Genomic DNA, 16,953 nt, shown 5'->3' on the forward strand with positions numbered 1-16,953 from the left:
AATTCAAAACTCAGTTTTCTGGTACACATAGAAAACTTTATTGAATATTTCAAACTCCCTATAACTTAATACTTCTGTTGATCTAGTGTTGATGTACAGATATAATCCAGAGTGCTACAGGATATTTTTAGTGAATTCAGCATGTATGAAAGGGGCCAATTTGAAGTTCACTATTTCAGAACCGGTATAGAATGGGGACCCATAGCAAATGTGACCTTGCCCGCCACTTCTTGCCACCATGCCTAAACCTTGATTTTGGAGAAACAGCTTGAAGTCAAGAGGGGATTAGCCAGTTTTCCTAATGAGACTGCCTATAAGACGCCAATAGTGATTTGAAACCAATCTGGTAAGAACTGGTTCAAGACCACCTCTCATTTCCCATATGCCACTAAACAGTGGTCAACTGGCAGTGACTCTTGGTTACTACTCAGACCAGTGATCTAGAAGAGAGGGGTTCTATATCTCATTGCCTGAGCCCACCTAAACTGCAAATCATTGGATTCATTCAATAGTTTTCAATTAAATTATTTGTTTAAGTGGAGCCAAGCATATGTCAAAGTTTTTCAGTCAATTCAGTCAATTGGTTCTGCTACTTGTTGAGAAAACTAAAAAGCCAAACTTATAATGACTGCAAGAAAACTCCTTTAGGTAGGCAAAGTTTCTATCCTCCTGAGATATTTTCTCTATTAGGGCTTGTGTGATCTGTGAACTTATTGAAATATTGCAATAAAAATATACTCCAACAACATTTTTCTTCCCATAGATGGTTAAGAAAAGACAAAATTGAGATTTCCTTCCTGTTTCTGTTATGCTATGTTTATAACTATTTCACAGTAGTTTGTTTATTCCCATTAGTTACAATTATGTTGTAATTTATTTTATTAATAATTTCTTTATCTACACCTAGCATGTTTCTAACCACACACGCAATTTCATCTTCTTATAGTAGGATTCCATTTATAGGTGGGCCAACTCCTTGCCAAGCATTGTGTTGCTTTGTCAGAAATTCATGCATAATCTTTGTCATAAAAGTTTTACAGCATATTAACTGTCCCCATAGAAGAGTTCACAGTAAATCATGCTCGATATTTATTTAGCTGCCTAATATAACAAGTAAGGTGAGTTAGCCTGAAGGAAGCTGGCCCCAAATAATTTCCATCATTTGAATTCTGAATTAGTACTTTTCTCTGATATATGTAATGAAACATCCTTATAGTTGTCTAAGAACAGCCCTGCTTGTCCGTAAGTAAGCTATGGTAAGTAATTTAAAAAACAAAACAACATTGGCGTCAATCCTGTAAAGACTTGAGCACGTATTTAACTTTATACATGTGAGCACACTGGTTTGCGAACTACTCGTGCATAAAGATAAACGTGTGCCAATCTTTGCAGGATCAAAGGGCCTATGAAGTTTGTTCTGCCTTCTCCTCTGTGACAAAGTTACTTAATTTCTTCTGTGTTTCTGATTTGAAATCTGGGTGCTTAGTTACTCAACATCTCTTCTGAAAATTGCTATTCCAGTGTCAGATCTTCAATATAAGATTCCAGCTCTCCTCCCCTTGAAGTCAATGGCAACACTCCCACTGATTTCAAGGTGTGCAGAATTGGGTTCCAAGAGATCAGCTGATTAGAACTAGTCTAATCATTCCAATAAATGAAAGTATCCTAACATGTTTTAATCTGTAGCATGATTGTTTCCTTAAATGAAAAGCTTGACACAAAAAATCATTTTGTGTGATTTTTAGTTTTTAAGATAGTAATTAAAAGTATTTAAATAAAAAATCTTATATGTGGTGCTCAGACAGAGGTGCTGGAACTCACAGACACCAAAACTGTATTTTGCTGATAGCCCTAGGCATGCCTTTCTCTGTTTAGAATTTGTAAAACGAGGGAAATACCACACCCCATTTTATTCAAGCAGCAAAACTCCAGGCCACTCCAGAGTCACTTCAGCTTTGATATAGTTTTAAAGCAGATTGCACTTTGATATGTTTAATTTTTAAGCTCTATAATTTCTTGTCACGTAACCTGTTGTCTTTTCATAATATAGAATTTTCATCTTCGGGAACTGGGGCTTCATCATATGAAGGTTTATATCTTGGTCTTTAATTTGATTTTGCTGTCCAGTGCCCAATCTGAGCAATATTGTCTCAAAACAAAACCAAGCTATTTTATAAACATTTTTAAAAAATAAATAATATGTAAAGGATACAATGCTACATTTGGAGACTATTAAATACGACTTACTATTTAAATCAGTTTGGGCACTGGAATTGGTTTGAAAATATTTCTATTTGGCTGATGTGTGGCACTGCATTTTAGAGCTGAGTGTGTAGTTGTTTCAGTTATTATGCACTCTGACAAATGGCTTGCAGTTTTTCAGTTAGTAATGAAAAGCTCAACTGTGTATGCTGCTGTAGAGCTCCCTGTAAATAATGAACTGCCTAAAAGATTTCACAGCTCTTTTGCTTATGCTTAACTGGGTGGATAAATAGATCTGAAAAATGAAACCTGACTTATTCTAACTACGAACAAATTGGTCTTTGCATTATAACCTAGAGTTGTTTTTGGAAATCATTAAGTTAAAAATTGCATTTATTTCTATTAAGTTAAGATTAAGTTTCAATGCAGTTGAAGTTTATCCACCCAAATGCTTTGTTTTCTTATCTCAGATCCAAAAGTGCAGCACAGCTCACCAAGCATGGCTTACTGAAAAATAGACTAACAGTGAATAAAAGCTGAAATCATTTTTATGAAGCATTTTCAAGCCTTTCTGATAATCAGCTCTTTAAACATACCGTCTTTAAATGAAACAACACTGATTTCTTTAGAAATGCGCTTCTGTTTGAATTTACCAGCAACAGCATGCAGATTAATTCAACATAGAAATCTATTTTTAGAAAGAAGGTTTTTTTAGTATTATCCCTATGTTTATTTCTAATATTAGAGGAAAGTGTTTCTGGATCATTTAGCAGTGGAAGATTACTTCTGTGGTATTAAAATGTAAGACAGAAGAAACAGAGGAAAATTAAAACATTTAAGGTTGAAAGAAAAGTTCTACTCCAGTTAAAATGGCTCACCAAAAGTCTGGACAATTCTTAGCCCTTTGCACAGAGCTGAATTTTACCTACACTAAAGTTTACGCTCCTTACATTCAATTCTAAAATATACCTTATCCACAACTTTAACCAAAATTATGATTGTAGAGTCATTCACTTTAGGAAACCAGGTTGCTTCATTTCCCCAAATCTAGATGATTAGTTTGTTGAAGCAAATTCATTTTCAGGGGCTGGATCCAGGTTTTTGCCGCCCCAAGTGGCGGGGGAAAAAAAAAGCTGTGATTGGCAGCACTTCGGTGGCAGCTCTACTGCCGCTGCTTCATTCTTCAGCAGCAATTCAGTGGCAGGTCCTTCCCTCTGAGAGGGACTGAGGGACTTGCTGCCGAAGAGCTGGATGTGCCGCCCCTTCCCATTGGCTGCCCCAAGCACCTGCTCGCTGTGCTGGTGCCTGGAGCCAGCCGAGCTCATTTTAACATGATTTAGAATACATACAACAAAGGCCCTACTTGAATTGCAGGATGATTGTCAAAAAATTGCAGCTGAGTTGCAGGCAAGCCATGGAAAATTGCAAAAAAGTAATAATGGACCTTATTATTTCCGGTAATAAAGTCCATTATTACTTTTCCATGATTTTCCGCTGTCAGGGGCCTGGGGCTCAGAGCAGAGGCTCCCGCTGCCAGGGGCCCCGGGCAGAGAGCAGGGGCTTGGGGCTCACGCTGTCAAAAATGTGCTGAAAACCTAAAATTGCAGAATCTTCAATTTCCACAATATTGCAAGTTAAGTAGGGCTTTATATATAAGCAATATACAAATCTCTACAGGACCCTGCATTTACCATTAATCTTTCCCAAAAACATTATCCCTGTACAGTTGCAATCATCAGGGAAAAGTCGATACTCAAATTAGATTATAGTAGTATTCTTCAGGAAAGATGTAAATATGGGCCAAATTCTGTCTTCAGATATACCTGTGCAACCTCAATGAACTCGGAGGACTTTATATGTAAGAGAAGCTGGGGCATTTAATAATTACCTACAATAAAAGGTCATCAGGCCAGCTCCAGATGTTTTTTTCCAATAGTAAACTCATTTTGTTTCATATAAAGACCTATGACTGAACCGCTCTGTGGTCCAAACCCAACAAAGAAAAAAACAAACCAGCTACATAATCTGAATGTAACATAAGCTGTCCAGATGAACATAAAATGTAGAAGTATTTAGGAGTCCTGTGGCCCCATCCACTCTCTGTAGTTTAGACATGAAAGAATGTGAACCACTCAAAACTTTGACAAAATGGACAAAGTTTACTAACCTGGAAGCAGACAAAGCACAAGGCACAGAACCATTGTACATTCTGCAAAGTTGACACAACTGCATTTGTTTTGCCAGTAAGAAACACTGGGACATTCATATTCCCTTTTACTATCCAGCTAGCTTTACATACAGCTCTGTAGTCAGTGAGGGGCAGTGAAAGACTTGTAGGATTTAGCCCTTTATCTTCACCTTCTTCTGTCTTTATCCTATGGCAAAGCCATCATTTTTATATATATATATATATATATATATATATATACACACACACACACACAGAGACCTATTTCATAGAGCTGGAAGGGACCTTGAAAGGTCATCTGAGTCCAATCCCCTGCTTTACTAGCAGGACCAAGTATTGTCCCTGAGTTGGTTCCCCCCCCCAATTTCTAAATGGTCCCCTCAAGGTTTGAATTCACAACCCTGGGTTTAGCAGGCCAATAGTCAAACCATTGAGCTAGCTCTCCCCCAAAGTAGTTTCTGAAAAGTCTGATAGGTGTTGATGAAAGACCTGGAGCCTAACTCTCATCTCATTTACTTCAATATAGACGGGAAATACCTCCATTAAAAACAATGGAGATACACCAGGGTAAAGCTGAAGAGAGCTCAGAATCATGCCCCTGATCTCAAGCACCATTCCAAATGTAGAGTATTTCTCTGCATGTAGGGCTGACTTATTTCTAATTTTTTGTATTATTTATATGTTCACCCACCAATAACCTTAAGAGCACTTTTAGGGGATACACAAATGTTGCATGAAGGCACAATTAACTCACTTAAATCCGGAGCTAGAGAACAAAAGCCTGCTTCCCCTTACAAGAGGGGTGGACAAACTTTTTGGCCTGAGGGCCACATCTGGATATGGAAGTTGTATGGTGGGCCATGACTGCTCATGAAATTTGGGGTTGGGGTGTGGGAGGGGTGAGGGTCCAGATGGGGGTGGGCTCTGGGGTGGAGCTAGAAATGAGTTCAGAGTGTGGGAAGGGGCTCCAGGCTGGGGCAGAGGTGTGGGTAGGGGATTGAGGGCTCTGGCTGGGGGTGTGGGCTCTAGGGTGAAGGAAGGTGGGACCGAGGGGTTTGGAGGGCGGGAGTGGGATCAGGACAGGGGCAAGGGGTTGGGGCGTGAGAGGGCGTGAGGGGTGCAGGCTCTGAGCGACGCTTACCTCAAGCAGCTTCTGGAAGCAGCAGCAGCATGTCCCTCCTCTGGCTCCTACGCGGAGGCATGGACAGGCAGCTCTGCGCACTGCCCCATCCACAGGTGCCGCCCCTGCAGCTCCTGTTGGCCCCGTTTGCTGGCCAATGGGAGCTGTGGGGGCAGCGCTTTGGCGGAGGCAACATGCAGAGCCCCCGGCTACCTGTATGCATAGGAGCTGGATAGGGCGACATGCCGGTGCTTCTGGGAGCCATGCAGAGCGAGGCAAGCCCCTGACCCTGCACCCCAGCAGGAGCTCGAGTGCCGGATTAAAATGTCTGAAAGGCCAGATGTGGCCCCAGGGCTGTAGTTTGCCCATCCCTGCCTTACAACCATTTCAGTTCATCAGTATCCTGTTCAGTTTAATAAACTCAAGCCTTACTATAATACATGCTACAGTACATATGTACAAAATCAAATGGCAATAGCAATAATATGAGTAATGCTTCTATCTACGAATGATTTTTATACCGAACATAAAGTTACAAAAATTAGAGCAGAGCAGTACTCAAATTACAGCTGTAGTATTGATATAGGTAAGGGATGTAAGCATTAAATTAGAAACACCTTGTCTTGTCTTTGTAGTGTGATGATTTGAAATAGCACTGGTTTTAGCACACAAATTCTAAATCCAGACATTTTAAAAAACGATTTAAATTATTCTGCTCATTTTAATTATGAAAGTGACAAATAAATGCTTATGGATTCATTTTTGTGTTTTAGCTCTATAGTATAATTGGTATGTAAATTCTATTGAACTGTACTCAGAATCATCAAAAATAATCATAGCAAACAAATATTCATCTATGAAAAATAAGTGAATGTGTGGACTTTCACTCTTGAATGAAATTTTAGGCCACTCAAAAGAAGTTTGTAATACACAGGCTGACAATCACTTCACAAAAGAGGCAGTAATGGGAGCGACTATACATCTGATTTTGAGTCTTATCCTGCATTCCTTTCTCAGGCAAAATTATTGAAATTGAGGCTCTCTGTTATGCTTAGGCATGGCAGAATTTAGCTTTTTATTTTTATAATTTTGATGGATAAAATTGATTATTTTAAGCATTTTTTTTCTAGTTTCATCCATTTAAATTTTCACAGTCATAAGAAATTATGTGGAGAAGGATCAGATATTTATTTAATGACAGATGTTGTTCAAACAGATAAAGCTGTAGAAACAGTTAAAACAAATTTCCAACATCACATGTAAAAATATACAAAGTAAATATCCTTAAGTCAACAGATCATACCTATTTTTACTGTTCATTTACTAGTCCATTTGTAACAAGCTTAATTCAAAAGTCTAAATCCTTGAATTTTGACTACTGAGTTCTCAAGCAACTGCTTTCTGACTTTGCGTATCTGTACATTTCTATTACACATGGAAATACTTTTTCATTGGATTCTATATATGTACAGTGAAATCAACATTATTGACATTTACTAATACAAATCTAATACTTCCAAACCAAGTTATGCTCCAATTTCAGTCAATGGGAGTTTCGTCATTGACTTCGTTGGGAGCAGGATTGAGACCTAAGAATACAGCAGTTCTTGTAATTATTTTGGCATAATGGAAAATCTTTTTTAGATTAGTGCCTCCAAATCTCATTTTTTTCCTATTTTGCACAAAAAATATATACTATTGTATCTCCTGGTATGGTGAATAGGCTACTTAATAGTGTTATATACTGTGGTATACTTTAATAATTTTCATCCTATTAGTCCTTCTACTAACAGACTTGAGTCACTTCAGTAGCACACTAAAAACAGTAGGATTAACTAGGCATATTCTGTGATGCTGAACACTAACCTTCCAGCTACTGTGTACATCTTTATTGTTAGCTAGAACATAATCCATGGTACATTTAAGTGAAAGCCAATGGTATCGGGTATTCAGTTTAATCTATTTGTGAAAATATTTTTTACATTAAAATTTGTACTTTGTTTTAAAATTGTATTGGTCTTTCACAAATGAAATTTGACAGTGGTAATGTAGCATAAGGTCAATTTATTCTGTGGGGTTTTTATTGCATAAAGTATTGTCTAATTTAAAAATCTTACAGCCATGTAAACAACTAGGGACAGATATATCTATGCAAATAGATATATTAAATTCATATTACTGGGATACAGCCATGGAATAAAGTGCTTTTACTTTACTAACAACTAATATCTAACATTTATTTTACTGTATCTGAATTTAAAGTTCAATACCCTTGTGGCTCTAAAAGATGGTTAGTTACTTTCTAATGATGATGTTTGCCTGTTAGTGAACACAGGGGAAACAGAGGTGGGCTTTTTACCAACATTTGGGCCCTGTTACCTAAACCTTTATGGAAGCCCAAGAGAATACACTGGATTCCCAGACCCCTATGATGAACTAAACTCTGGAAAGGTTAGTTTCTCTTTTATAATACAAACAGATCACAACAACTGTTATTATCAATAATGTAAACTGAATTGGTTTTAATTAAGTTTAAGACAAAGGTAAAGAAAGAACTTTTTATTTTGTTTTTGCAAAATAACATACTGTACACTTTGCCTGATGTCTCTATTTAATAAATGGAACAGGAATATTTTTCTATTTGTGGACATTTCAATTGTATACACTCTTTTGAATGAGCATTTGGGATCATAGAGATTGAGGCCACTGGATTCCCACTCTAGTCCCATTGGCACAGGGGAATGAAATGAGACAAATCTCAGATGAGGGATTTTAAGGGAAGAGCAGCAATTTCATTATATATTGAACCTCTTTTCCCAGTCCAATAGAAGCCCCTTGTCCATAGGTATTTTGATATGGCTGTTCTCCATGGCAGTGTCCCATCCAATCCCACAGTGATGTTGTAGCAATAAGAGAAGGTTGAACCTACCAACATTATTTTGAACTATCTCCCCTTCTGCATATTTGAACACTCACACAAAGGGGAGTGGAGCACTGGCTAAAGAGCATGAGTGAGACCTGCTGATTAGCCATACTGCCGTGAGGAAAACATGCTGTCATGGGAAAGTGAGATGGGGATCAGATGGAGGGTGGGGAAGGACACTGAGCCTCCATGAAAATGTCCTGCTCTCCCCAGATGCCCCAAGATCAATGAGATTTCCCTATAGATCTTGATGTATCTGCCCGCTCCCAAGAAATAATTCTCTAAGTGCCATATATCATCCACTAGATTTCCCCCACAGATGGGATGAAAGAAACAGAAAATATCTCCAAAATCTGACACAGGGATAGGTTTGAGCCAACATGGTATCATCTTCCCACCTTGCTTCCTATCCACAGAGCCTGTACACACAAGCCAGGCACATTTGGACATCTGGGATTCTGGAAAGGGGTTTATGACTAGGCATGGCTAGGGATAGCCTCTCTTTGTGGCATTATCCCTTGGAAAACCAACAAGATTTTCTCATATAAGTAAAAATACCGACACTACAGCCCACCCTTGGACAATGATTTGGGGCCAGGTCAAATGGGAGGCACTGGTAAAATAGTTTCTCAGGGAGTGGTGCTGGCATAGATGTGCTGCCAAGGGCATGGGGTCCCTTGCAGATTCTCCAGATATCTTTTATACTCCAAGAGCTATGGGATTTCCTTATGGATCTCAAAAGATCTGCAAGTGGGGAGGACTATGGCCATTACTTGCTCTGCACAGCAGCCCGTATTACGCTAAAGCTCTGTCGTTGTCTAAAACAGAGGGACATATTATCCTAAGAACTAATATACAAAAGCCTCAACAGAAAGCAGCTGATTCGGCAGGTCATTTAAGATTAAAATCAGCAAAGAATCCTGTGGCACCTTATAGGCTAATAGACGTTTTGGAGCATGAGCTTTCGTGGGTGAATACCCACTTTGTCGGATGCAATCCGATGAAGTGGGTATTCACCCACGAAAGCTCATGCTCCAAAACATCTGGTAGTCTATAAGGTGCCACAGGATTCTTAGCTGATTTTACAGATCTAGACTAACATGGCTACCCCTCTCATACTTAAGATTAAAATGTAACTTCAGAAGGATTAATGATTGTATGGAGGCTGAAGGATATAACTTATAGGAAAACCTATCTACTTTGGGCTACAATGTGATCTCCAGTGGGCAGTAATTACCCATTTGATGCTTGTAGTATATATGTCCCAAAGTAGCCACTTCTTCAACCTAAGGGGCAGTAGTTTTCAATTACTCTACAAATCCAGTCTATATATTTGCTTAATACCAATGGTTTTGGTGCTGTCCAGAATAAAACATTCAAAAACATTGCATCTGTCATTTACTGTTTCTTATTTCTTAAATATATTTGCTCTTCACTTATAATAGAAATTAAAGTCCATGATTATTTTATATTTGTTCAATTATGTAAGTTTGTGTGAAATCCTGACCTCATTAAGGTCAATGGCAGTATTGCCATTAACTTCAAGGGAGCCAGGCTTTCAACTCCAATTTTGTTGGCCAGCAGTTAGATATAGAATTTTGTGTGATTTTCTTACAGGATGAAGGAGTTGCTTACAGAGGCAGAATCCTAGTTGAACTATCTACAATACTTGACAGTAAATCTGTGAATAAAAAGATAGAGGCGATCTCCAGTGATGACGTATTGGTTGTTGAGGTAATTCCTGGTGCACTTGTCAATATGCATGGATGCAAAATGTTTGGTTTTACGGTTTTTGGAGAATTACATGACCTACTAAAATTGTAATAATGAAATCCTTTATTTATTCGTGTCATTAATAATACAATCAGAAAACCTCCCAACAAAAATTACTGATTATATGGCTGCAAAAATTACTTTCCCTTCCTCCCAGCATAGAAATTGTGATTTAAGAAATCTTTACTATTTCAAATGTATTATTTTATTACACATCTCTATTTTTACCTCTGTTTATTTGGAGTGTGTGTGTGTGTGTGTGTGTGTGTGTGTGTGTGTGTGTGTGTGTGTGTGTGTGTGTGTGTGTGTGTGTGTGTGTGTGTGTGTGTGTGTGCGCGCGTGCGTCTCACAGAAATGTGTAAAAGTATTAAGATATATGTTGTTTCCATGTTGATACTACTACTTTTCTCTAATCCTCCAACATTACATACAGTTAATTAATTAAAACAAAAACTCTTGTAATACTGTACAGAAATATCAGCGCAGACGAAAGTTCAGCCTTTCTGCTGTGTTTCATTCTGCTACCATGCTGCAAGATATTGGTGAGGCTATCCAGTTTGAGGTTAGCATTGGTAATTATGGGAACAAGTTTGACACTACCTGTAAGCCTTTGGCATCAACAACTCAATACAGCCGTGTTGTATTTGATGGTAAGTGTGCTACAGAAGTGTGGCTATAGAGATACAGAATTCTCTTTTGGAAAAAAATCTGTTTATTGACCAAATTTTAGGATCACAACAACCTTGATTTGTTGAAAGACTATTGAAGATATGATTGAAAGTAATACGTAAATTTGTATTTGCTCTTGATATCTTCTGATATATTGTAATTAGTTACACATGAAACCTGTCCAATTTGGGGTTGATACATCCCATTGAAGTCAATAGGCCCTGGGCACTAATAAAAAAAATTATAAACACAAGCACAGAAAAACTAGGGATATGAAAGAGGAAAATACTGTTTTGAACTTTCTGTGCTTTCTTCACAACTCTTGTTCAGTGCTTAGACAAGTGATTGGCATCTTAAAAGCAGATAGATTAGATTGATTAGTAACATAAAATACTTTTAATTTTTACTTTAGTTACTGCACACTTTAGGTTTTTTCATTTTTTTTATTTACTAGACAAAGCAAATAATTTTGCTCTCATAAAATTATTTTAAAACATTTTTATTTTAAAGAAAAAAATATATATAAAGCTACTTTCACAAGTGAATTACTGGAGAGACTATTGTAAAAATGTTATCATATGATTAAAAAAAAAACCTTATTGGCTTTCTAATTATTCAAGTCAAATGCTTATTCTCCAAGAGACACTACTTTACCTGAAAAATATAAATCTATTAGATAAATGAGGGCAAGATTCTGCCATCTTCTCACTGAATAATATCTGCCTGCCTGAATAGGCCAACTGAAATCAATGGAACTAATCACAGAATTAGATACTACTCCAACATAACTAAGGATGATAGTTTCAAGTCCTTAGAAAGTATGTATTCATTCTCTCAAAAACAGCTCTTAACACATTAATGTTTCACATCAGGTAACTACTATTATTACCTGCCATGGGTAAACAGAAAGCCAGTAGTGACATTGACTTCCTATTGGGAGGACATAAGTCATCGACTAGACCCAGTGAACCTAATCCTAACCATGGCTGAAAGACTGGTAAGTGATTCAGGACTTTTTATTTTATTCTCATGTTTTCCATCTAAATTATTTGTGTGAATTTAAGATTTAGGGATGGAGTGGAAAGGAGGGCTTTAAAAGCAAATTCCAGAACCGAATCTGGCACACATTTTGCTCTCCAGGACATGCATTAATGCTGCAAAAGCAGAGTATGTCTGTATTCTGGGAAGTGACATCCATCTCCCTTGCAGTGTATTTCTGCCAGAAGAAGGAGTAAACTATACAGAAGGGGATGCATAGGGCCATAGGAGGCATTTTAATTGGTACATAGGTGCAATATTATGTACTGTTAAGCATATTGGGCCTAACCCTGCACTCCTTTCTCAGCAGTTTTGCAAGGAATGCAGGATCAGGGCTATTAAATATGAATTATGTCTGAACATCTTTCTTTGTGGTCTTTGGGTTTTTCTAGCAAAATAAATGTTGTTTTGTTGAATGTAGGAGCAGAACTCTCATTAAAACTAATAACAGAATGTAAGTTTATATATTCTGCGCCTTTTCTTTAAACACTCCAGCAATCCAACATAGCTGCCCTAAAGTCAGGAATACAGGCTAAAGTTTCTGAAAACCAGTTGGCAGAGATATGGCTGAAGCTGATCGATGAACTTATAGAAGATACAAGGTAAAAGTTATTGTATAACTCATAATTCAAAGCCCATGAAGATAAGGCAATGTGAAAATCACCTTAGAACCCATTTCTTTTGCCCTATCGTTTCATTTTATATTAATAATCAACAATAATGAAACATCACTTTAAAAAAAATCTGTTGAACCGGGTCATTCTTGAAACTGTGGCTATATAGTGTCCTTTGTCGTCTCCTCACATTCACACACACGCATAGTCTCACACTCTGAAAGTGTAATTTGGCTTCTATGGTGTTATACATTCAGCTGTTGTCTACTGGGGATGTTTTGTTGTTATGGAATATCAGCATCTCCTTTATGGGCTCAGATAGTTTCTAAAAATGTAGTTGAAGGAATTTTTTTTTTTTGGTACATGTTATTAGGACAAAGCGCAAATCTCAGAGTAATACAGTCTAGTACCTGATTGCTGGAATTCATCAGTTAGCTGTGTGGTTGCCCATGTTTTGATATAACTTCAGAGACTGAGATTTTCAGAAGTGCCTGAAGAAATTAATGTTTAAATCCCATTGAAAGATGATGGGATTTGGGTGCCTAATTCCATTAAACTCCTTTGAAAATTCTAGCCTTGTCTTCTCTCCAAAGGGCTGAGTTTTAGGGGTGACATCACAGAAAACAGTGTTTACTGTGAAGTGGCCCAGCAGAGCTGATACTGGACAGATGGCTGGAACTCAGTTCAACCTGGTCAGACACTACACCAGACAGAGCCACCTGAGCCCTGATCAATGCACTCAGTCCAGAGGCCCAGCTGTTCAAGGCACCTATGCTTCTCACCATGAGAAGGAAAAAAGGTCTTCCACAGAGGCTCTTTTTCTTGGGCAGGAGGGAAAAGAATCTTCTCTAGCAGCCCCACTCATAGGGAGTGGAGAGAGGAGAACTCCCAGTTTCTCCTTGGATGCCAGGGCACAAAAAATCTGTTCAAAAGTTTCTGTTATGGGATGACTTTCCTGGGAGGGAATGAAAGTGAGTCAGTATGTTGTGCGTGTTTAGACAGAGCAATAAGTGTCTGAGCTGGGTTGTTTGGAGTAGAATAATTTCTTAACTTGGGAGAAGGGATTGGAGAAGAAAGGAGAGAGATATTAATGGGCAGTATGAGAGAGAAGAGAGATTGAACTGGAGGAGAGAGAGATTGAAAAGTCATGGGTAAAGTTGATGAGAAAACAACATAAAAAAACAGGAAAACGAAAAAAGTGGAAAAGAGGGAAGAATTTTACACTAGAAAAATTGCAGAGAAAACATAAAAAGAGGGAGGAAGAGATTCACCAAGATATACGGAAAATGGAGTGAAAAAAGTAAGGAAGGGAAGGGAAAGAGAAGAACCAATACATGGAGTTATAGTACATTTTAATAAGAAATCACTAATAGGAATTTTAATTCCTAAATGAAATTTAAATGACCTAGTAAAATGTTTAATAAGGGACAGGAAAAATGGATGGGCAGAAAGGGATTGGCATATTGAAATTCATTTAGGGCAGCACACTGACTAGGACCAATCCTAGTCTCACGTCATTACAACCACATGAAAAGAGTGGGTACATCCACTTCATATATATTTAAAAATCTCTCACACACTTGTGCACACACACTCTTTCAAACAATTCCCCTGGCTTTATTAAATGTATTATTAAACAATTTTATTGTGGTAACACCTGGGGGCATCAAATAAGTTAGTGCCCCATTGTGCTAGGCGCTGTACAAACATATTGTCACTAAAGAGTTTACAATAAACTTATGAATTGCATTAAGAAACATAATTCCATATATTGTATTTGTAAACGAAGTTTCCTTGTCACATTATATTTTAAGTGACTAGAAATCTGCCACAAGCTTTAAGGCTCTTTATAAATCTGAAATCTGCAGCAGCTTTCAGGAGATATCTGGTGTAGCCTGAGTTCTATTAAATTTAGGCCCCATCCCACAAACACCTATTACCAAGTGTAGTACTTACATTCCAGGTAATGGGACTATTTACGATAGTATGCAATACAGCCGGCATTAAGGCTTTGCATGGTCAGAGCTTTTGTGCCCCTGGTTTCTGATAACATGGTTCAGACTCAGAGAGTAGTAGTAAGTCTTTTCAATCTCATCAACCGCTCAAGAAAATGCTCTGAAAAATAGCTGCTTCTTATGCCATATTAAATGTACTTTAATGAACTGAGTAGCAAGGAGCTCCTGTAAAAGGAATACATTTGAAGACCTCAGAAAAGCTATCTATTGCTTTAACAAATCAGTGCAATCACTGTCTCCCCTGGGGTATTCTATTCTACGGTAGAATTTCCCAGTTATGTTCATTGCAACTGTGCGCCCTGATGTCTCACCAATTTCTATGCAGTGGACTTTGGTGCAAATTTTCAAACTTGAGTGCCTGGAAGTTATATAACTTCATAGTTAGATTGATACTTAAATAACACTAGTCTGCAATTTTTGAGAAGTTGTCTGCTTCAGAGATAAAATGTGATATTTATTATGTATTTTGATGTGCTGAATTCAAATATGACAATTAAAACAACTGATTGGCTACTGTTTCTAAGATATTTAAGTTTTTACATTTTATGTCTATGTATATTGTGTAGATAGTAGAGTTTTAATCTTAAATTGTAAACCTAGGTCTTTTCATGTGTTGTTTATGGTTGCTTTATATGATAATATTTCACCTGTCCTGTTTATGTAACACTTTAAAAATCAGCAAAAGGGTTATATAAATAAAATTTATTATGAAACAAAAGGCAAAAAACTATTATGTACATAGTTTAGTCCTATTCAGTGTCTACTCGGCGCTTCTTGGCTTGTCTCTTATATTCATTAAATGGAGCATCTCTTGTCACTATCCAGCAAGAGTCTGCAAGCATTGATGGGCTCCATTTGCCCTGATAGCCTGCCAGGAGATTCCACTGCTGTAGTCTGGAGCCCAACAGCTCTGCCTTACTGTAGGGTAGTTCCAAATCCCTGACAAGGTCATTCAGTTCACCTTGTGTTATGAGGTGTGGTTCAGAGGAGGAGGATGGGAGAAAATGTGGGTCCTGTGACATTGATGGTTCAGGACCAGAAGTTTCATCCTCTTCCTCTTCCTCGTCTGACTCAAGTGAGAATGATTCTGCTGCATCAGGAACCGGCAGTCCTTCTCCGTGGGGTACTGAGCGTATAGCTGATGGAATGTTTGGATAATGCACAGTCCACTTTTTCTTCTTTGACACACCTTTCCCAACTGGAGGCACCATGCAGAAGTAACATTTGCTGGTATGATCTGTTGGTTCTCTCCAAATCATTGGCACTCCAAAAGGCATAGATTTCCTTTTCCTGTTCAACCACTGGCGAAGATTTGTTGCACAAGTGTTGCAGCATATGTGTGGGGCCCACCTCTTGTCCTGATCTCCAATTTTGCAGCCAAAATAAAGGTGATAGGCTTTCTTAACCATAGTGGTTATACTGCGCTTTTGTGATGCAAAAGTCACTTCACCACAAACATAGCAGAAGTTATCTGCGCTGTTCACACAAGTACAAGGCATCTCTGCTCACTTTGGCTAAACAGAAATGTGTCCCTTTGCAAAATCAAACACTGACAAATAAGAGAACACGACACTGTATGATTTCTAGAGCTGATATAGGACAATTTGTTCAGCAGAGTGATGTAAGCTTCGTTATGATTGCATCATCCATGACTTCTAGGAATAACATGATGCAATTCATATCATGTATGACGCAATACCAGCTTCAGATTGCATCATTCATTGTTTTGCCTAAAAAGCAAGTACTGTCCAAACCCAGTCATAGATTTATTCATAGATCCAGTCAAAGATGTATTTTAGTCATTTCTGCTTTAAATTGAGATCCCTTCCCTTTATAACTCACGTATCCTCCGCCATTCCCAAGTCAAGGGTCGTATATACTGACCCAATAGCATATCTTGAAAACTAGAGCCAATCAACAATTTTAAGCATCATTTTCGTTTTCAGTGACCCAGAATTAGTAAAGTTGGACGACATTTATTTCAGAAGCATTTTGGCTGTAGAGCAGTGTAAGTGGGTTACTTGTCAGAACTACCGAGCACTCAGAGCTTTCAGTCAATGAAAAGAGTCTAACTTTAGTTTGAAAATGTTGATTTCACCTTTGAAATCCATTTCTAGGCATGACTCATCTACCTTAATTTGATATGTAGAAAAACTGAAGAGTATAGCAAAAGAAATTACATCTATCTAAGACTGTTTTATAGTAGTGCTTATTATAAGCCTAGGCCTGCACTCAGTGGGCTTAAACTCTGTAGTAAGCATTAGGCCCAATAGGAGTGTCTGCAGGATTGGACCCTATAATCTGATGGATTTCTATTATTTCTGTCGCCATGGGGAAATACTAGTGATGATATATAATATTATAGGGCTTAGTTAAATGTTTTCTTTAAGTATGAACACCTATGCTTCTCA

General features: G+C 37.9%; 1 protein-coding gene across 3 annotated transcripts in view; it reads left to right on the forward strand.

Moving 5' to 3' along the window:
- The window catches only part of MYOF (myoferlin), a 118,990-nt gene that overhangs the window by 57,448 nt on the left and 44,589 nt on the right, over positions 1-16,953 (forward strand). For 2 of the 3 annotated variants that reach the window (XM_050959266.1, XM_050959267.1), the window contains exons 17-22: positions 2,051-2,089; positions 7,837-7,961; positions 10,051-10,167; positions 10,679-10,856; positions 11,748-11,872; positions 12,409-12,515. In XM_050959266.1, the coding sequence (XP_050815223.1) occupies positions 2,051-2,089; positions 7,837-7,961; positions 10,051-10,167; positions 10,679-10,856; positions 11,748-11,872; positions 12,409-12,515 (691 nt within the window). The remainder of the gene's footprint in view (positions 1-2,050; positions 2,090-7,836; positions 7,962-10,050; positions 10,168-10,678; positions 10,857-11,747; positions 11,873-12,408; positions 12,516-16,953) is intronic. The other variant, XM_050959268.1, reaches the window with a different exon arrangement.

This window comes from Gopherus flavomarginatus, chromosome 6, assembly GCF_025201925.1.
Source record: "Gopherus flavomarginatus isolate rGopFla2 chromosome 6, rGopFla2.mat.asm, whole genome shotgun sequence".
NCBI classification, from domain to species: Eukaryota; Metazoa; Chordata; order Testudines; family Testudinidae; genus Gopherus; species Gopherus flavomarginatus.